General features: G+C 44.6%; 1 protein-coding gene across 3 annotated transcripts in view; it reads left to right on the top strand.

Moving 5' to 3' along the window:
- LOC144102125 (uncharacterized) overlaps positions 1-17,174 on the top strand; it is a 39,793-nt gene extending 22,619 nt beyond the window's left edge. Inside the window, exons 3-6 of one of the 3 annotated variants that reach the window (XM_077635422.1) lie at positions 5,156-5,315; positions 8,187-8,343; positions 9,627-9,783; positions 16,994-17,174. In XM_077635422.1, the coding sequence (XP_077491548.1) occupies positions 5,216-5,315; positions 8,187-8,343; positions 9,627-9,639 (270 nt within the window). In that variant the 5' untranslated portion in view covers positions 5,156-5,215 and the 3' untranslated portion in view covers positions 9,640-9,783; positions 16,994-17,174. Of the gene's footprint in view, positions 1-2,340; positions 2,394-5,155; positions 5,316-8,186; positions 8,344-8,494; positions 8,620-9,626; positions 9,784-16,993 lie in introns of those variants that run through there. The other 2 variants (XM_077635421.1, XM_077635420.1) reach the window with 2 other exon arrangements.
- The last annotated feature ends 4,738 nt before the right edge of the window (positions 17,175-21,912 follow it).

Here is a 21,912-nt window from a genome sequence, read left to right as displayed (position 1 = left end):
CTCTTGAAGACAGCGCTGACTGTTTAGCTTATGATATTGTCACCGAGCATGAGGTTCTTTCGGCGACTCAGAAACTTAAGCCAAAACTTTCAACAGGAATTGATGAAATTCCCAGCTTCATAATCAAAGGATGCGCTGACATTTTCGGCCCTGTTTTGGCGCATTTGTTCAACTTATCGTTGCGAACTGGTGTTTTCCCTCGTCATTGGAAGTTGTCAGTAGTTGTTCCTGTATTCAAGTCTGGCGATGCTTGTGATGTAAACAACTTTCGTCCTGTGTCACTAATTTGTTCTTTTGCGAAAGTTTTTGAAATGATTATGTGCGAACGCATGGGCTCATACTTCAAACAGAAGATCTCAATTCTGCAGCACGGTTTTTTGAAAGGTCGCTCTGTGGAAACGAATTTATGCAGCTTTCTTGATTATACTGGGCCACATGTATTTAATCGTGGTCAGGTAGATGCAGTCTACTTTGACATGACTAAAGCTTTCGATATGGTTTTCCATGAGGTACTTCTGATGAAGATGGAAAGATACGGACTTTGCCCCATATACTGCAGGTGGCTCAAAAGCTACCTTGGCAGCCGCCGTAACATGGTACGATTTTCCGGATGTGTGTCCAACGAATTTCTGTCATCTTCGGGAGTGCCTCAGGGCTCCAACTTAGGACCGCTGTTGTTTTTAGTGTTTATTAATGATTTGCCGTTACATGTCAAGAACTCGAGAATTTTGCTCTTCGCAGATGATTTCAAATTATTCCGTAATATTGGAGATATTGAGGACTGCCGCCAATTGCAAGCTGACATTAACAACGTTGAGAATTGGTGTTTGATGAATCGCTTAAAACTGAATATTAAGAAGACTTCCGTTCTGTCTCTAACTAGGAAACGCGACACAGTTACGTTTGATTACACACTTTTGGCGGGTGAGATTTCTCGCGTGGCTCATGTACACAGACCTTGGTGTTGTTGTTGATTCAAAGCTTGATTTTAGACTGCATGTAAATTCAATTGTGTTACGCGCATTGAGGCTTATTGGTCTTATCTCTAGATTAACACAAAAATTTCGACGGCACGAATGTCTACGCACTCTATACTGTGCCCTTGTGAGACCGCGTCTTGAGTTCGCGTCAGTAGCCTGGAATAGCGTATATGTCGCCTATTGCACGAAAGTTGAAAATGTCCAGCGTAAGTTCATACGCATCTATTATGATAGATATATTGGTCGCCGTCGTTTCTACGACTATGATTCTCTCTTGGCAGACCTCAATATGTCTACCCTTGGCGACAGGCGACGCATACGTGACATGCAGTTTCTGCAAAACGTCGTGCGTGGTTACATTAACTGTGGGACCTTACTGATGTCGCTGAATTTTCGTGTGCCGCATGCAAAAGCTGCAAAATGTTTCGACACATTTTATCCCGATTTGCACGCCATCTGTCCAATGACTCGTTTACAAATCTTATATAGCAAAACGTTTAATGACATGGAAATATTTGCCAAATTGTTGTTTTCGTGCCTGCTTTTAAATCTTTTGAAGTGGTGTTTTTGATGTATCTGACCTAGTGTGCGCTCGTGTAGGCCACTTGGCTGTTGAGGCACACTCAAATAAACATATCTATCATATCTATCTATCAAAGTGATTACCATGAGCTCTGCTCCGCACATGACAGCGCGATACGCAGCGCACTGTCTCAGTGGTGATAAGAGCAGGATCCAGTATAGGGGCAGTTGTTTCGGGGGAAACAGGCAGGGTTCATGCACTAGTGCTGCGTCAGCGCCTGGTAGGGACAAGGCGAATCATCAGTGATTAACTGTAGAAAATAACACAAAACTGCGGCAGTATGCCGAGTGTTTCGAGCGCGTTTGCTTGTGAGTGAGACGCAGCAGAGTCCCAGCGGCAGCAAAAGTTCGAAACACGCGGGTTGTTTGCGGTGCAAACACGCCTCCAGCTGTCTCAAATGAAGCGGCTTAATGGTAGAGCCGTCCCCACGCAATTTGCCTTATCAAGACAGCGGTCTTTGTTTTCCGAAATGTTCGCTAGCTACACAGAGCACGACCATCCGATCATGATCATCATCAGCACGACACAGACGCCGGACGAATGCGAGGCAAGCGGAGCATTGAGAGGGTCGCGCCGGAAGCGGGCCTGCACATGCGCGTGGCGATTTTGAGCTTTCGTCTGGTTTGGCTAGGCGGCGCTGACACGCAGTTCTTGTGCGGCACGCTCCGTTTACTTCTGTCCGCACCTGTACATGGACCACCCCGTGATATTTGCTCTATGACTAGTAAATAATTTATAATTGTCTTTTCCTTGTTGTTTCAGTATTATCAACTGAATGATGGCTGCGACGTGTAGTTGGCTTTCAGGTCATGGCAAAAGCAAGAAAACTGGTAATATAACTGATGCTATGACATTTCTTGTCATTCCAGCTTTTGAAACAGGCTGTTATAGGTGTTGTAGGGAATTAAAACTGCATATCAACATTTATATTGTAGCCTTTTCCATGCCTCAGCAGACCTAGAGGCCAACTACGCATCAGAGCCATCATTCGGCTGATCAAGCCTAAACAACATCAGAGAAGGAAATGGAATTATAAATTATTTAATGGTAGGCAAATACCATCTGGAGATTCATGTATTCTAATGTCTATTGCAGCGTTTAAAAAAATATGTGACCAAAGTTACGTTTTTATAGTCCTTGAAACTTAATTTTTAGGTGTTGTCTATTTCACTGTTCTCAATTTGCAAAGGTAGCAGTGTTCAGTACTTCTTACCTTCTTTTCGTTGTTCTCTTTTCATTCATTGGTTGGGCCCTGTTTTCCAGTGTTATTTTGTGTTCTGTAATTGCATAGTGCATCCCTTCTTTTTTGTTTGTACACCACTTCTGTTCAGTGTTTTTTTTTTTGTGGCAGGCCTCATGACAGCTGGCAGCTTTCCTTTCATTTTTGCCTTCTCCTCTGACGGTGCTCATGGTACTAGACAAAATATAGTTTATTCAGAGGCTGAATTCTAAATTGTACAGCACCATTAAGGTGCCCTCTTCCTTTTTAGCACATTCCATTAATGGTGATGCCTACTGTTGCCAAGAACCTTACATTGACACAAATTTGTTTCACAAGTGCAGGGCATGCTTTGCTCTCATGTAGAGTTTGTGCATTTACAGTGTATAGTTTGTACATGGTCTGTTAGTTGGTGACTGACACAGTGGCCTCATTGGCTGACTTTTATATTATTATGAAGGTTAGAATTTGTTTTTCTCACTGCTGATGAGCTTTACAGGAGGTTATGATGCCTTCAACAGTCATGTCTTTTTTATTGCTTTATTTAGGACACTGAGGCACAAATGAGCGAGCACCTGAGGCCAAAATACCAGTATAACTTCGTGCCGTTTGTCAGCTTTCTTTATGATGTGCATAACTGTTCAAGTAGGAAATAATTTCAGGTCTTAGTGGTCCTTCATTTGCTTTTGCTTTTCAGCCTTTATGCCAGATGTCAGATTTTGGAGGATAGTTTGTCACATCCTTCATCATTGAAGTAGGTAGCACAATGTACCAGCCGTGACAATTGGTCATTATAACTAAGCACCCCACCCTCCCTTTATGAGCACACCAAATCAGATCTGATGGCAACTTTGATGAGTATTGACACCTGAAGTTGTCTTGTTACAAGCATAATGTTACGGACCACTTTAAAATATCCTTATGCTATTGGGTTCAAATCATGTTTTTGCTTGCTGTCAAACTCACTCAACGGCACTTTCATTGTGAAAATTAGTATAACACTTGGAAAAGGCAGCCAGGTCCTTCATTGAATGTGAGTGGTGCACACTGGAATCCTGCTCCTGCAGCAAATCATGTGGGTCACATTGGAGGTTGTGTTAAAAAGTAATGAAGTATAGATATGAAAATTGTGATACACAGTTATTACCATCTTGTGGCCCTTGACCAATTTGTCTTTTAAAAGCACTGTACTAAAAAGAAACTAAGTGTACTGGAGCCGCTGGAAACCTTTTGTGTGAAGAAAAGGCATACTGACTGTGCTCATGACAATTTTATGATTGTGCAAAATTTCAAAATGACCATTTTACTACTTCTTTATGATCATGTACTCTCTAGTGTCACATAAGGTGTAATGACAGAACTTGTCTCTGATTTTTCTTTTCACTTCAGTTTTGTTTCTATTTCTATTTTGTATTTCTTAGCATGAACACCACAGGCCATGCACTCCTGTATTACTTTGTATAAGGAAACAGTGGCAAATCAAGTGTCTCTGCGTGTGGGCCCCTCGTTGAACACTATTCTAAAGCACTAAGGTGTTTGCCATGGACTATATCAATAGCGCATGCGCTTCTAGCTGAAAAAATAAGTAATGTTTCGTTCAATTTTGACTACAAGAACTTTGCTAACTAGGCAGCATGTTGAGGACACATTAGATTTACTGCAGGTCAACCGGCATTAGTGCCTTGCTTGACAAGGGCATGGGCAAGAACTGCAATTAGAACATTGCTCTTAGCAGTCACTGCGAAGCCGCCGCGGTGGCTGAGTGGTTATGGCACTCGGCTGCTGGCCCGAAAGACGCGAATTCAATCCCGGCCGCGGCGGTCAAATTTCGATGAAGGCGAAATTCTTGAGGCCCGTGTACTGTGCGGTGTCAGAGCACTCTAAAGAACCCCAGGTGGTCGAAACTTCTGGAGCCTTTCATTACGGTGTCTCTCATCGCCTGAGTCGCTTTGGGACGTTAAACCCATATAAACTAAACCATAAACCAAACCAGTCACTGCGTGTTGATTTAAACACTGGCAGTGCTCCTACTATTTTTATTTTCAGTATTTGCTACCACACATACTAATCTGCGATTTTCAAGGATGAAGTCAATTTCTTTAAAGTTAAAGTTGCATGTTCTAAAATTCGAAGCAAGTAGTTGCCTTTTGTACTTCACACTCCTATCAGAACTCACCACTATTGCATGACACAATCAACGTCAAGATGCAAGTCTTGTGTTGGTAATAAACGAAATGATTTCTACTTTCTTGTTTCAACAGGTGTTAAATCATACTGCTGTTGTTGCTGTGAAGCGTGCAAATACAATTATTATCATATTCCTGGCTGCAAATATGGCTAAGAATTATTATATGCGTGTTCTTTTTCCTTTAGGTGTATCTGAATTCAAGGTAGAGAAGGCAATGTATGACACCGTGAAGGGAATCCCAAAGGATGCAGTATTTCACAACAGAACTGCCATTCCCATCTGGTCAACAGAAGCAGTTGTACTATGCAGTTCCAGTGGCAAGTGCTCAGGAGGTGACAGCGGAAGGCAAGGAAAAGGTTCTCCACAAGGCTAAGCATAGAGGGCTGGGATAGTCGGTTCTGGGAAGAATTATGAGACATCGTTCCAGCGCACAAAAAATATGTCCGGTGTTCGTGGTGTCTATCCTCTTTGTTCGTGTATTTTTGTGTGCTGGAGTGTGAAAAATGGATGCACTGAGAGGTAATTGCTAGCTGTAGCTGGATTTATCTCAGGGGCATATACTCATTCCATCAGTGTATGTGAGAATTACAACACAGGTTTGTTAGTGGTTTATAATATGAAAGCGCCAAACAAAGGATAATGCCAAACATACAAGACGTGATCAAATAATTGTAGATGTTGTCTTCATGTGAAAGTTTATTCACAGGAGGTTAATTGATGGGTTGAGTTAGCTCGTGTGAGGATAAAAGCAGCTTAAAAGCCTAGGCTCTATGTGCAGTGCGGCGGTGCATAATCAGTGATATTACTCATAATGAACAACTTTTAGTGAATATGTACTTTTCATGCCATGGAAACAGAAGACGGACGGTGCTTAGCAGTCATTTGCCCTGAAGCTTGGATTTTAGGTACTGAGGCCTAAGTGATGCTGATTCAGTATAGGCATTCGTGGGTGCCGCCACATTTGCCATCGTCCAAATCCTCTGGTTGCCTCTACTTAACAACAAAAATTTGTATGTTATAACTTGTAGCCATCACTGAAAGCATTTTGCATGAAAATAAGCTTGAATTGAATGCTAGCAGGCCTATTGTTTAACTGTCAGATGCCATGATGGAAGTGACTGTTAGAGTCCGTTATGTAGCCCATAATGAGCCCCTGTTTGCCCTTACCTTCTCTGCTCTGTTGTCTAGCTGTTATGCATACAGTTTTACAAGTCACGTTCTAACTTCGGCTACTTCAGTTTACATGTAAAAAGATTTTGGCTACTTTTTACCCAAGCATAGGTGAGCTTGAGCACTCTTTCGCTAGCTTTGCTGCATGCTTTGTAAAAATAGTTTGTAGCATTGAATATGACAAAGCATATCTTAGCCACTTTTTTTCACACTTAGCAGGGACGGCCCAGCGGGGCCTGTAGAGATGGCTCGAAGCGGTTGCAATACTTTGTTGCATACATGTTGGCAGGAATCATGCGACTTGTCAGTTACGTATATGTGTGGCAGTAAACATTGCTACTTTGGAAAAGGCGCCGTTCTGCAATACAATGTCAGCGAACCTTAACGAATCCCACTTGGTCTAAACTAATTTGGAGCCCTGCACTACAGTGTCCTGAAGCCATTATTGTTTTCCGCCTTGCTGTGAGAAGCGGACCTTGCAAGGGATCTTCCTGCTCAGAACCAGTCAACTTGTTAAGCTTATTCATTTAACTCATATTCAACTCGGACATTTTTTATAACTGGAACCCTAACGCCTGGATGCACCAAAAGAAGTGCATCTCACTGGAAGACAGGGCGTGCTAGGCTCTATAGTGGGCAATGCACAGTACGCAGAATATAGTGTGGGTTTTGTATGTGTGCATGTGTCAGCGGGTACTCTGCAGTCAACTGCACCAGAGGCTCAGGATGTGTATAGCAAGCTATACCTAAACAAAACTCATGTGCGCTATGCAGCTTTGGTTTTAATACATTCAGCAGAAAAAATAATCTGGCAGCTTTTTTGCACATCTGTTGGGGTTTTACCAGTGCCAGAGTTCATCGCATCTTGTTTAAGGTTTCCTTTCGAATCATTAACATTCCACCCTTGTCATTTTGTATGTGGCATTCAGCTGAAAATAAATTTCAGCAGTCGGTTTTTTATGCTTTGCTGCCACTTTTTTGGAAGAAATGAAGAGGAATGGACTTCTAAATAGATGCAGCCAGCCATGCAGTGCTTTACAGTTCCGCACCCTGTGCGCATAAAAAGTCTCAATACATGGATTTTGTGACCCTGAAATATACTCGCATCAGATATTTTCTTTTAGTCGAACTACATCTTGGCGCTTAATGGAGAGATAGCGTGGCCAACCAGGTGTATGGATAATGTATCTTATTGCTGATTGTCTGTTACATCCATATCTCTTATAACTGGGTTCAACTGTAGCTATGTTTGTGTAAAGGAAAGGGTCCAGAATACTATTCTTATGCACAGGTATCCATGAAGCAATGCACATTTAGCCTTGGTTTGATCTTCTTTTTGTGCCCATCTTAATGGGCACCTTGTAATCATTTCTGTAATTCCTTAATTTCTCTCATTTTTTTGTATTCTGCAGCAGTAGAATTTCCATATCAATTTATTTCTGTAGGCTACCAAGTATTAGTATCTCTGAGTCTGGTAATGAATCAAATTACTGGAGATGCTAGAGTGCTGTTGATTGTCTCAGAAAGCCTGACTGTGTTAGGACTGTCATGCTCAATATCAGCTGCAATGCCAAAATATGATAGGAATTCAGATTATGATGCAGGCGTACCCAACTGTGTTGTAAATATATGCAGTTAGCTATGAATACAAAAGAAAAACACAACGCAATAATTCACATTTTCATTCACACAGCATGATGATGAACAGGGGCAAGGGAGGAGGCCCCTCAAAATGTTTTTCGGTGTCTTCCCCCTTGTCCGTGTTCATCGTTGTACTGTGTGATGAAAGTGTGAAATACTTGCTCATCCAGACACTGATTTCAAGCAAATTAATGCAAGTGGGGTGCTTTATGTGAGAAGCATTGATTTACTATAAAGCAGAAGACAGTTGATTTACTGCAGAGGCATTGCAAGTCGTATTGAATGTGTACTGTATGTTTCCACCACTGAGCTAAATTTAATAGCAGTATTTGCTGGTTGTCTTTGCATTGTGAGTAATATAGTGTATTTCACACATATTCGTGATTTTGTTCTGTTGTTCTTCAGGCATTGTGGCCACACAGCTGGAGTCAAGCTGCTATCAGGGAAATTCCACCTATTCGACTTTGTCAGAAAAGATGCACGCTATGATGCTAGGGGCCTCCATCTTGACTATACTGCCAATTTTGTCTACCAATGAAGCTAAGGACGCTTTTGTGCAAATGTGAGCATTTTTTCTTTGTTTACGATACGTGCTTGCTCTTCGTCTTCGGCAAGAACAGAAATGATGTGGTTATGTGCATTCTCCAGTGTACAATCATGTGAAAAATTATGACGCTGCGAGTGTGTGCCACACTATGCCTAACTGCGTGCAGGTGCCATCTGATGAAATGCTCGTGCCATCAAGGCCGGCGCAGCGAGATTGATGGATGTTAGTGCACCTGACTCGACATCAGGAGTGCTTGCCGTTTTACACCATTTGGCATGCATTCTCTGGGATCTCTTAATTTTTCTCACGATAGTATGTCCAAAGTCACAGCATCTCAATCAAGACATTCTACGGTATACCAATCACACCAAATCGAATGGTACATCGACCACACCAGGAAACACCAAACGAAACCACACCAGAGCCGGTATCAGACAACCGGGTCACAGCACAGAAAACCAGCCCAGAACACACTAAAGCACACCACACTACGCCACATCAGGACCCGTGTCTGAAAATCCTGGTCTGGTCGGAACACCAGACACGGTCACAACAGAACCCGTGTCTAAAAAGCCAGTTTGGTGTAAACACCAGAAACGGGCTGGTGTTTTTCGATTGGGTATATGGCATTTCTTTCAGTTGTGCCTATGAACTACTGGCAATGTATTGATTCCTTTTAATATAATTTTGATGCATAATGTTTTGTTCAGCTGTAGTTTAATTTGAGCCCTCTACATATGGTGAGTCCACTTCAGATTAAGTTGGGACTTCGAAATTGCCTCATGTTGCATTTGGATTTGTACACCCGAAAGCTTCATTTTGTATAAATTTATTTGAATGTGTATTTGCTGTATATGATATCTAGCGTACTACAAGAAATTAACACAAGAATTAGCCTTGCTGTTCATAGTGGTAGCTGACGGTTATGTTCCTACATCACTCATTTAGCTTCAGACAACAATTTTGCCATAGTTCACGGTGGCCTTAAAGTAATGGCTTCACTTTTTCCCTCTTAACTTATTGTTTGGGAAGCGTATGCCATTGAGTCGTGCATAAAAGGAAGTTAATATGATGATGCAAAGATAGGCGTTTAGAAGACAACAGAGAATTCTGTTATCATTAAGCTGAGTCACACCATTGTGATCATAGGCCTCTGAGTGCTGTATTATCCTGTTCTACATCCTTCTGATTTTTTGTTGACTTGCGCATGATTCCTCGAAGAGGGAGCTAGATGAATGGTTCAATGTATGGTTTTCATGGCACAGTTCACTTTGTATAATCTGTATAATCTATTTCAGATCAAAAAGCTAGCACTCATTGGGAGTGAGCCAGCTGATGAGGCTACAAAACTTATTATGAAGACTAGTGAAGACTCCTGTGGCCCTTATGTACATATTGAAGGGGCGGGGCGAAAAGAAGCATTTAAGAACCTACGGCTGTACAGCGCAATTTTTGGTGAGTACGTGTGAATCTTCTGAAGGTTATAGACACTTTGTGAACACACCATCTAATTGCAGGAAAAAGCTACTTTCAATCTACCTGGTGTGGTTTTCAGCACATCCGTTATCAATTACTGAGTAGCCATCCAAATTGAAAGGACTATAGGTACCAAATTTTTGCTTGTGCGTTTTTTTCTTTCAAACCGTGCGTTAGACATTCTATACATTGTGGGGACCTGCCGTGCAGCCCCCTGAGTTTGCTTTCCCGCGAGGCACCATGCAGCGGCGGTCTGATCTCGAGGCTGAGCGCATTCCCTTGTGAGTTACCTTAACTGGCAAGAGAGGGCGCCAGCATCGCTGCGCGGAGACTGCCAAAGCCCGTGCGCGGGAGAGGGGGCAGGGGGGCTTCGGCTGGGATCGTCGGCGCGGGCGTACGTGTCGCTCGCGGCTCCGTTCTTACCCGGCGGGGCGAGGAAGCGACGGGGAGAGAGGCTCCCGTACTCCTCCCGTCCGGCCTTCGGAGTACATATATCCCTTGCCCTAGCGCGGGCGAACATTCGCTCGGAACCTTGCTGGTGAGTCGGACGACCTTGATTCATTAGCGTACCTTGTTGCTAGCTGGCGTTATTGTTTCTGTAGCAATAAATGCCTGTTTGTGTCAGCCAATGTGTCGTTCCTTTGTTCCCCCAGAGGAAGGCCCTCCGTGTTCGGCGAGCGCTCGGTAGCGTACGCGATCACGGGGTGGGGTTCGGGCGGCTTTGAACCGTGTCAGCCGCGATTAAGCGGGGAGAACGTACTTATCTCCCCATTCAACCCCACATCTGGCAGCCCAACGTGGGGCCCGCTCTTGGAACATTGGACGACTGTCGGTTCGGTTCGAGGAACGCTCTTTGTCCGGACTTGACAAGTGCTAGGACTAGAGTGAATTTTGATCGATAGGACCTGCGGCATGCTTTCTTGAGTGCGAGGTGTATTGCGCTGCAGTAATAATAATAATTGGTTTTGGGGGGAAAGGAAATGGCGCAGTATCTGTCTCATATATCGTTGGACACCTGAACCGCGCCGTAAGGGAAGGGTAAAGGAGGGAGTGAAAGAAGAAAGGAAGAGAGAGGTGCCGTAGTGGAGGGCTCCGGAATAATTTCGACCACCTGGGGATCTTTACCGTGCGCTGACATCGCACAGCACACGGGCGCCTTAGCGTTTTTCCTCCATAAAAACGAAGCCGCCGCGGTTGGGTTCGAACCCGGGAACTCCGGATCAGTAGTCGAGCGCCCTAACAACTGAGGCACCGCGGCGGGACTGAGCCACCGCGGGTATGAACTTTTCGACATGCTCAGCACATTTTTTTCCCTGGGGTTTCTTCGCGAGAATCACTTGGTCCGCGTCGAGGGAACGCGAGGCCTAGCGCCCGCAGAGTTGCCGAGCCCGAAGCGAGTGAGTACGGAAGCCGCGTGGGTGGTCCGAGTTTCTGTATATATTTTCTCTACTGTCTCTTTTTCGACTCTGGGAGTCGCGGCTCCGGGAGCTGGGTGGCCTGGGGCCACGGGTGCCGCTACGAGCTCGCTGGCATTGCAGCTCGGCACCGGGCGCTCCGACACCGTCTGATACGGTGGGCACCGACCGCTCAGAATCCTCTTTGTGCAGTGAGCGGGGTAGGACCACCCCACAAAGCTGACGTCTCCTCGCGGCTGCGCGCACGTAACCCGTTTCGGGTCTTTGTTGTGGTCACGGTCGTTGTCGGAGTGGTAGTTAGGCCTGAGGCTTTTCGGAGCTGCCTGCACCACGTTAAAAGAGACACGACCACTGGACCGTGTCGTTGAGAGGGGGGCGCACTTTGTTGCCCGCCCGTTTTTTTTTGTAACCTCGCACGAACTGAGCAGTCTCGTTCAACTCAAGAAAGGGCTTTGTTCACTCGAAATTTCCGTTTGCACAGCCGCCGACACGTTTTGCTAGCGAGTTATGCATTGTGCCACGAGGCCCTTGCGGATGCCGTTTCCCCTCCCGTGACCTACGTACGCCGAGAGCGTTTCGGCAATTTTGCAGATCCGGTGGAGCCACCCAGGCTTGCCGACCAGTGCACATCGTCTCGCTGCCACCTGCTGCGACGGAGCGGCCTGTATCCTGTTCGCCGCATCCATCCGGGGCAGCTGCGGTGAGACCAGTCGGCAGTCACCTCCGGCTGCTGCTGCCCTGGCGACTACTGCAGGATCCTGGCCTGCAGTTTTCCCACCGGCCTTCGATTCGCGGGCCTGCGGACACGGTAGTCCGCGGGCCATACGAGTCGTCCCAGCGGAGACCTTCACGCCGCCTTCGGAATACCGCGAAAGTCTGCGTGGACGCTGTCGGCGTGAACTCCGCTGCAAGACGTGCCTCAAGGACATGAAGACCAGGAGACTCCTCAATAGCATGTACCTTCAGGCGCGTGGTTCTATTTAAGGTTGGGGGGATGTGGGGACCTGCCCTGCAGCCCCCTGAGTTTGATTTCCCGCGAGGCACCGTGCAGCGGCGGTCTCACCTCGAGGCTGAGCGCATTCCCTTGTGAGTCACCTTAACTGGCAAGAGAGGGCGCCAGCATCGCTGCGCGGAGATTGCCAAAGCCCGCGCGCGGGAGAGGGGGCAAGGGGGCTTCGGCTGGGATCGTCGGCGCGTGCGTACGTGTCGCTCGCGGCTCCGCTCTTCGCCGGCGGGGCGAGGAAGCGACGGCGAGAGAGGCTCCCGTACTCGTCCCGTCCGGCCTTCGGAGTATATATCCCTTGCCCTAGCGCGGGCGAACATTCGCTCGGAACCTTGCTAGTGAGTCGGACGACCTTGATTCATTAGCGCACCTTGTTGCTAGCTGGCGTTATTGTTTCTGTAGCAATAAATGCCTGTTTGTGTCAGCCAATGTGTCGTTCCTTTGTTCCCCAGAGCAAGGCCCGCCGTGGTCGGCGAGCGCTCGGTAGCGTACGCTATCACGGGGTGGTGTCCGGGCGGCTTTGAACCATGTCAGCCGCGATTGAGTGGGGAGAACGTACTTATCTCCCCTTTCAACCCCACAACATGTACGACCAATAAATAATTTATTATTTAATTTCATAGTGGTGGTTCAAAATTGCAAACACACACGGACCAAGAGACGAGACACACAAACCAACACTTATCTTACAACTGATTTTTTATTAGGAAGAAGCACGTCATATATATACACACGGAAAATCAGCGCACATGTGCGATGTCAACAAGACTCCTAGTGCTAGTAAAAGGTAAAAACCGCTTTAAAAGCATGTGTGTATCTGCAGAACCGCTATCCACTATGTAGCATATTGATTTCTCGAAGCGATAATGTAACAGATGGTGTACTCACGTACCCATTACTTTTTCTGATATGAAACGCCTCAGCTACTTCTCTAGTGCGCTGGTGAGAATGAGCGAACAAGACATCAGTATCGTCAAAAAATGGCATACATTTGCACGTGAAACAATGCTTAGCTAGGTTAGTTTCTTTCTTAAAGAATTAGCGTGCTCCATGAGCCGCACGTTAACGCAGTCGCCAATCTGGCCCATGTAGGTAAGGCCACAGGACAGGGATTTGATACACTACGCCAGTCTTACAGGGAACATATCTATTTTCATTATTTATGTTGCAAGCATTTCTTCTGCGCCCTTCATGCTTTCTTTGAACTGCCGCCCCCAATCTTTCTAGCTTGTTAGGTGCAGGGTACAGAACCTTTACCCTATGCTTGCTCCCCACTCTTTTTAATCCGGTGCGACAGTGTGTGGACATATGGCATAACCACTACCTTTCTTCTCCCTTCTTCCAAACCCTTTTCCAGCCCCGAGGTATTTGCAGACGATTTGAGCTCATGGAGGACTTAGTCTGCACTCGAAACGAGAACTGAGTCCCGGAAACCAGCTTCCCTACTACATCTGTCTATTTGGGCTAACAGACTGGGCATCATTTTATAAGATTTCTTTACTGCCATGCTAAGCATCCCGTAACAATACCACTTTTTACAAGCTTTGAATGAAAGGGCCTGTAATTCAAAAGGGGCTTTTCACTTCTAGGGAATACTGCCAACAGACATGGTTGGGTTCGAAAGAGAATTTTAAATCAAAGAATTGCAAGACTTTTTCTTGAGGGTCTCCATGTGTGAACTTCAGCCCCGACCCATACGTGCCAAAACATCAAGAACATTTGACTCAAATTCGGGATTCACTGACCTAGCCAGCACCAGGTAATCGTCCACATAACAGAAAATGCGTATGCAATAACTGGCTAGATCAGTCTCAGCTTTCATATCAACCCGGCTTAGATAAATGTTACTGAGAATGGGAGCTACCTTGGCACCTATGCACACACCCAATTTTTGCATATAAGGTCGACCATCCCACTCAACAAGCATGTTACTCAGGTAGTAAGATAACAGTTCCAGAAAAGAACCTGTTGTGATTCAACACTCATTTTGGAGCACGCATTCATTGTTGTCCTCCGTAATACATTGCTGAACATACTGGATTAGTTCAAAGTGTGGAACAAAATAAAACAAATCAACCACATCTATGCTTAAACCATCACATAGTGCCAGGCTCTCATTTCGGTGAAAATCAGCTACTGCCCCAGAGTTAGGTACGAGAAGCGGATCCTTTACGCGAAGTGACGACAAATGTTTGCAAAGATAGGTAGACACAACCAACTGCCAAGAATTGTGCTCAGAGACGATTGCGCGGAAAGGAACGTTAGGCTTGTGCGTCTTAACACTGAAGAAAATTTCTAGCATCGATGTTCAGAGAAGGCGAGGACTTTACTTCAGAAGTTTTAAGTATGAAGGTATAGCAAAGAAAGTGAAGGAAGCTGAACAATCGGTGCTAGAAATTTTCTTTAGTGCTGAGATGCACAAGCCTAAAGTTCGTTTCCGGGCAAGCGTATCTGAGCACAATTCTTGGCAGTTGTTTGTGTCTACCTATCTTCGCAAACATTTGTCGTCACTTCGCGTAAAGGATCCGTTTCTCGTACCTATATTTTGAGGCAGTATCGGATTTCCTCCGAAATAAGAGCCGGGCACTATGTGATGGTTTTAGCGTAGATTTGGTTGATTTGTTTTATTCTCTTCTACACTTTGAACTAATCCCGTATGTTTTCAGCATTGTATTACGGATGAGAGCGATGAATGCATGTTCCACAATGAGTATGGAATCACAATAGGATCCTTTCTTTAACTGTTATCTTACTACCTGAGTAACACGTTTGTTGAGCGGGATGGTCGTCCTTATATGCAAAAAGCGGGTGTGTGCATAGGTGCCAAGGTAGCTATCATTCTCAGTAACATTTATCTAAGCAGGGTTGATATGAAAGCTGAGACTGATCTAGCCGGTTATTGCATATGCATTTTCTATTATGTGGATGATTACCTGCTGCTGGCTAGGTCCGCGAATCCCGAATTTGTGTCAAATATTCATAGTTTTGCACGTAATTGGTCGGGGCTGAGGTTCATACATGAAGTCCCCCAAGAAAGAGTCTTGCAGTTCCTTGATTTAAAATTCTCTTTCGAACCCAACCATGTCTGTTGGCAGTATTCCCCTAGAAGTGAAAAGTCCCTTTTGAATTACAGGTCCTTTCATTCAAAGCTTGCAAAAAGTGGCATCGTTACGGGATGCTTAGGCATGGCAGTAAAGAAATCTTATCATAAAATGATGTCCAGTCTCTTAGCCCAAATAGACAGATGTAGGGAAGCTGGTTTCTGGGACTCAGTTCTCGTTTCGAGTGGAGACAGTCCTCCATGAGCTGAAATCGTCTGCAAGTACCTCGGGGCTGGAAAAGGGTTCGGAAGAAGGGAGAAGAAAGGTAGTGGGTTATGCCATATGTGCACACGCTATCGCACCTGATTAAAAAGAGTGGGAAGCAAGCATGGGGTAAAGATTCTGTTCCCTGCACATAACAAGCTAGAGAGTGGGGGCGGCAGTTCAAAGAAAGCATGAAGGGCACAAAAGAAATGCTTGCAACATAAATCATGAAAATAGATATGTTCCCTGTAAGACTGGCGTAGCGTTTCAAATCCCTCAGTCCTGTGGCCTTACCTACAGAGGTCAAATTGGCCGCTGCGTTAACGTGCGGCTCATGTAGCACGCTAAATTTTTAGGAAAGAAACTTACCTAGCTAAGCATTGTTTCACGTGCAAATGTACGCCATTTTTTTGACGATACTGATGTCTTGTTCGCTCATTCTGACCAGCGCACTAGAGAAGTAGCTGAGGCGTTTCATATTATCAGAAAAAGTAATGGGTGCGTGAGTATGCCATCTGTTACATTATCGCTTCGAGAAATCAATATGCTACTTAGTGGGTAGTGGTTCTGCAGATATTCACGTGCTTTTAAAGCAGTTTTTTCCTTGTACTGGCACTAGGAGTCTTGTTGACACTGCGCATGTGCGTTGTTTTTTCGTGTGTGTGTATATGACGTGCTTCTTCCTAATAATAAAATATGTAGTAAGTTCAGCGCTGGTTTGTGTGTCTCGTCTCTTACATGGTCCGTGTGTGTTTGCGCTTTTGAACCACCAGTATGCATCAACACCAACTAGCGCAATGTGCAGTTTTTCTGCAATTTAATTTCTTCTTGACGCTGTTTCGTTTTCATCAGTCGAACGATGACTGTGACGTGTAGTTGGTGTTCAATTCACATGAGGCATACAAAATCGGTTATATTATTGCCGACAGGTCATTTTTTGTCATTCCAGGTATCGGAATAGGCTGGATTAAATGTCGTAGTCAATTAAAGCTACATATCAGCGATTGTATTAGTTTTTCTAGTTGCATCATGTGACCAAAACATCAACTTGACGACAGTCGGGGTTCGGTCGATGAAACCAAAACAGCATGACAGAAGAAATTCGATTATAAATTATTTAGCGGTGTTGTAGGCAAGTACTACATGGTAATCCGTGTATTTTATTATCTAATGCATCATTTGACAGAAAAAAACACGCAATAAATTTAGGTGTCTATATTCCTTTAATGGCTCATGCACCTTTCGGTTATTCTTATTAAGGATATTTATGTTTATTATGGTTACGGATATTAACAGCAAACGAAATTTGCTGATATATCAAGCATTGCACATTGTAGCATTGCATACGGCTATGAAGCATTTCCTGAAAGATGTGACTGCAATACTTTGGAAAGTGATTTTTATCCACCGTACTGAATATCAATTTGATGTGTGTTTATTTGTTCACTTTTACATCTGCTATGCAGCGCAGAATCCCAACAGCCACCATGGAAGGCAACAACAGAATGGCTGCGTTCGTGCTGGGGCCGAGCGACTGGGATGGCGGTCGGAAATTTCGGATGAAGGGGGCGGACCCTTCACCCCAGTAATTGGGGCTTTGTATGCAAGAATGCCCAAAATGTCTTGCAAAAATAAATAAATAAGCATTCTTACTAGCATTGTAATTTCAGTAGTAACATGTACACAAAAAATACTGAAGTGAAGAAAGCCTCTTTGGGTTGGCAAGGTGGGCCTTAAGTCTAATTGGGTCGGTTGGCCCAAAGGCATACAGCTATTGGTTCTATATGGGTTACCTTTGTTGACTTCCCGCAAGTTATCACCTAAGAAGCCCACTGGGACCAGAACGCCTAGACCACAGGGGCCCAGTACGGGCTAGTCCACGGGTGCCCAGTACGGGCTAGCCCACAGAGGCCCGACACGGGCCAGCCCACAGAAGCCCGGCACGGGCCAGCCTACGGAGGCCCGGCACGGGCCTGCCCAAGGGGATCCAGCGCGGAGCCTTGTGGGGCTATGCAGTAAGCCCACTGGGAAGCCCTTGAGGGTCCCCGCCGATGCCGAGTTGCAAATCCCGCACATATCCCACGTCGGGCCCCTATGGGCTGCCCGTGCCGGGCCCACAAGGGCCCGCAGTTCAGAGCCCCATTTGTGCTACTGGGGAAGCGATCAGGGAATGGAATATGTTACCTGGAAATGTTGCTAATTCTGAATCTTTGAGCAGTTTTCTTTCTCACCTGTCATAATGGTTTATTTGAACTTTTAGTGAAGCATTGCACGTGCTTTTGTGTTGCGTAATATTGTGTCATGTATTTTGAAGCTGTCTTTCATGATAATTCATTTTACAATGTTATTTAAGTTGTATGAACCTTCTTTGTGATTTTTTTCTTTTCTGACGTACCTAAAAAGAAAACAAACCTGTTCCCATTCCTGCAACAGCCTCGAAAGAGGCTAGCAGTATGTTCCAAATAAATAAAATAAATAAAACGTAAATACCCACGAGAGCCGCAGATTGGACAGCCGTCGTCGTAGCTCAGTTGGTAGAGCACCGGGCGGGATATTTGGAGGTCGTTGGTTCGGATCCCACTGGCTTATGGTTGTTTTTTCTGCTGCTTCTTAAGCGACAGATTAATCGAATAATCTCCCGCTGATCAGCACTACAAATTAAACGAAAAATTCTCCTGCGCACCTTGGTTTCAATGACGGTTGGCTTCCTTCATTTGTTTGTCAAACGAGCCCCTCATTTCGTTTACCTTGTCTGCTAATAGCTTAACGAGGGTCTCGGTTCTGGCCGTCGTGATGCCATAGGTAGCATAAGAGGGCTCTCGCACAGTTTCCGCCTTCGCCGTTAGATGAAGTTTCTCGTCACACTTGCGGTAATACAGGACGTACTACGTCCACCGCTATGGACAAGGGTGGAGCTGTAGAACACTCTCAAGGTTCCCTTACACGCAATAAAACATAAATACCCACGAGAGCAGCACATTGGACAGCCGTCGCCTTCGCTCAGTTTGTAGAGCATCGGACGCGATATTCGGAGAACGTAGGTTCGGATCCACCGGCGGCATGGTCGTTTTATCTGCTGCTGTATAAGCAATTTTCTTCAAGCGACAGATTAATCGTAGTATTATTCTGCCTCTAATCAGCACTACAAATTTTAAAGAAAACATTCCCCTGTGCACCTTGGATTCGGCGACTGTTGGCTTCCTTCATTTGTGAAGCGGAAGTCCTCTAACGAGATAGCGCTTAGAGAGAAAGCAGAGTAATTCAGGTTATCGCTGCAGATCAGATATTCGGCTTCAAGTGAGGAAAACGATCTAAATGTTCAAGCAATGAACGATAATCTCAGAGCTATCATTACGGAGTGTGCAGTAAATGTAGGCGGTACGAAGATTCCACACGATTACAGCAAGCTATCTTAGGAGACGAAGGATCTGATCACAAACCCCAATGTTTGAAAGTGTCTAACTCTTCAGAATGAACAGATCAGGAACATGATACTCACTAGTATCATGTACCATCCCGACCAGACGGGATTCCGTCAGACCCTTGACTACAATATGAGAGTTAATTACTAAGCGCAAGGTAGCCGACATAACGAAATTGTAATACGGTGAGAGTAGAGCATGCTGTAAAGAATGGAGTTAGAAAACTAGGCGTAGGAAGAAGCCAGATATATAAGTTGGGAGACACCCACAGCATGGCAATAGCCGTGCTGTGGGTGTCTCTCCAATTAACCCTGTCTTTTGCAGTTGTGGCCACCTTGTGCCCACAATGTTCTTAATGTCATCCGCCAGCTAACTTTCTGTCGCCCCCTGTTACGCATCCCGTCTTGGAATCCCCTCCGTTACTGTTTAGCGGTTATTTTGTCTTCGCTTTACAAGCCCTGCCCAAGCCCACTTCTTTCTCTTGATTTCAACCATGATGTCATTAATCCGCATTTTTTCCCTCACCAGCATGATCCGCTTCCAGTCATTTAACGTTACAGCTATCATTTTATTTCCATAAATTGCTGCGTTCGAAGAGCATTCTGGTGTGGGCTAGTTGGTTCATACTTCGCACGAATACGAATATGGTTTATTTTCATGTTTGTACAAAACATGGGGAGATGGAAGAAAAAGCTGCTGAACAGCAACTTGACAGGCTCCCATCCCCCTTGTTTACATAGGCAACAGCAGCTCATACAATATACATATACTCATCAGCATACACACACACAAAAAAACACGTTTTGATGGATATTTTATACATCACTAAAATTGGTGAAAGACAATTTCCATGAAATGTATAGGTACGAAACGCAGTGTAAGTATGCATGATTGAAAATACTTCAAAGATTTGAAAGAACAGCAGTTATAAAACCAAACAGAAGAATTAACAGGTACACAAAGCATACAGATCAAACCTGAGAAAAAAAATTCTATAAAAGGTAGTGCATAGGTAGTACAATTGTAGCATTTAAGAAAGAGAAAAAAAAGTAATTACCCTTTTCTCAACCCTATTTCTAAACAACTAAAGGAATAAATCTCTGAATTCTGTTTTCGAAATGCTCATCACATCAATTTCTTTGCGAAAAAAATAATTTAATACACTTGGTACTGTTTATCGTAACATTTGTTCACCATAATTAGTGCGGTTACGATGAACTTCCCAGTGCTCAGGATGTCTAGTTGTATAATAATGGGTATTCATTTGCAAGTTTGCCAGATTAGTTATGAGATTAATGCCTTGTTTCTTTTCATACCTTAACTGTTTACAAGGACGATAGTTATACAAGTGCTCTATGCTAATTAGTCTAAACTTTCTAAGCAAGCTGTCTACTGAGTAGTCTGGTGAAGAATCTGAAAAAATCCGGACTACTTTATTTTGCATTACCATCAGTTTCCTGATATTTGTTGAGGTTGTCTTGCCCCACACTAAAAAGCAGTAATTTATGCGCGATAGAAACAGTGAATGATAAATTAGCAGTCGCCCGATTGGCACAGCGAAACGGAACGAGGACGAGAAGAAGAAACACGAAACACAGGACGGACGCTGACTGCCAACTCTTTTTTGCGTAATTAAAATCCAGCACAACTTTTACCGCTCACATGGACCACGGGATACACTGTCAGCGAGTGGTCATTGTGGAGAAACGCCTCACCCGCTGGCGATCATTACACTGTGAAAATGCAGTCATCGCACGTGCAAGCACTAACATGAAAAATCATTACTAAACTAATGATAAACGGACCACAGATAAATTAGAATTGCGCTTGTGCCTTTGCCATTAGCATCGAGGTGCCAGGGGCAGCAACGAGTAAAAGAAACGCGACGATGACAGGTGAAATCGCGATGAAAAGGGGTGTACAACCAGAGTATGAATAAAAAGAATGAAAAATTCGTAGGCAATAGGCACAATCAGTAGGCTAAAAGCAAAAACGAAAAAAGAAGGAACTGACGCCAACAAATAACGCGGCAAAAAGTTAAAATCGTATATATAAATAAATAAAAAGAACATAAAACGAATCACCACCGGCCAAGCATTTAAGACGATAAAAGCACCAGTAAAATCCTTTAAAACACGGAGAAACTAACCACTTATGGCGAACAAACAACACAGCAAAATAACTAGGAGCAAATAAAAACATGGAGGTGAGGTGCGAGAAAAAACCGTTTGCCAGGATGCCTAGATGAGGTTAAAACCCAAGAGTCACCCCCGTTCTAACGAGGACCTTTCCTTCTGCAGTAGACAGACAGAAGGGCTGCTGATGCACGAGTCCCCAGCCTTATCAATCAAAAATCATTCAATAACTTCCCTCTCTATTTAACTCCTTGTTGTCACCAGAAATTTAGTGGCGGATAACATAGGCCGACATTCGTGGCGGGGTTGATTGCAATGAACTACCATGTGGCTCCCAGACATGTTTTTTAGTTGAGGAGGTGTTCACTTGCTCTGTCACTAAAACAGCGTCCGGTCTGGGCGATGTATACTTCACCGCACGTAAGGGGAATGTGATAAAGCACTCCGGGGCGACATTCGGTGCACTGATTCGAATTCTTTAATGTGCAGGTCGCCTGTTTCCTCCTGTTATCCATCGGGCATATCTTCGCCAACTTGCATGGGGCAGAAAAAACAACGTTAATATCATACCTCGCTGCAACCGTTGTCTTTAACAGAGGCTGGACCCTATTAGTTACCCTGCACGTTTCTACCGCGAAGGTGAGTACTTGTAATGTACAGCTGCTCTACGCTTTTCTCTTGAGAGATATAAATAGACTGCCGTTCATAATCTGAGAAAATCTACCATATGCGCCCCACCCCTTTCTTTTGTTTTTGACAGTGTTGTTTATTGCCTCTGAGCATAAGGGGGTCAGGAAGAAAATAGAAAAGAAAGTAAAGAAAAGGGTG

This window comes from Amblyomma americanum, chromosome 8, assembly GCF_052857255.1.
Source record: "Amblyomma americanum isolate KBUSLIRL-KWMA chromosome 8, ASM5285725v1, whole genome shotgun sequence".
NCBI lineage: Eukaryota > Metazoa > Arthropoda > Arachnida > Ixodida > Ixodidae > Amblyomma > Amblyomma americanum.
This window is presented reverse-complemented; position numbering and strand designations above follow the sequence as displayed.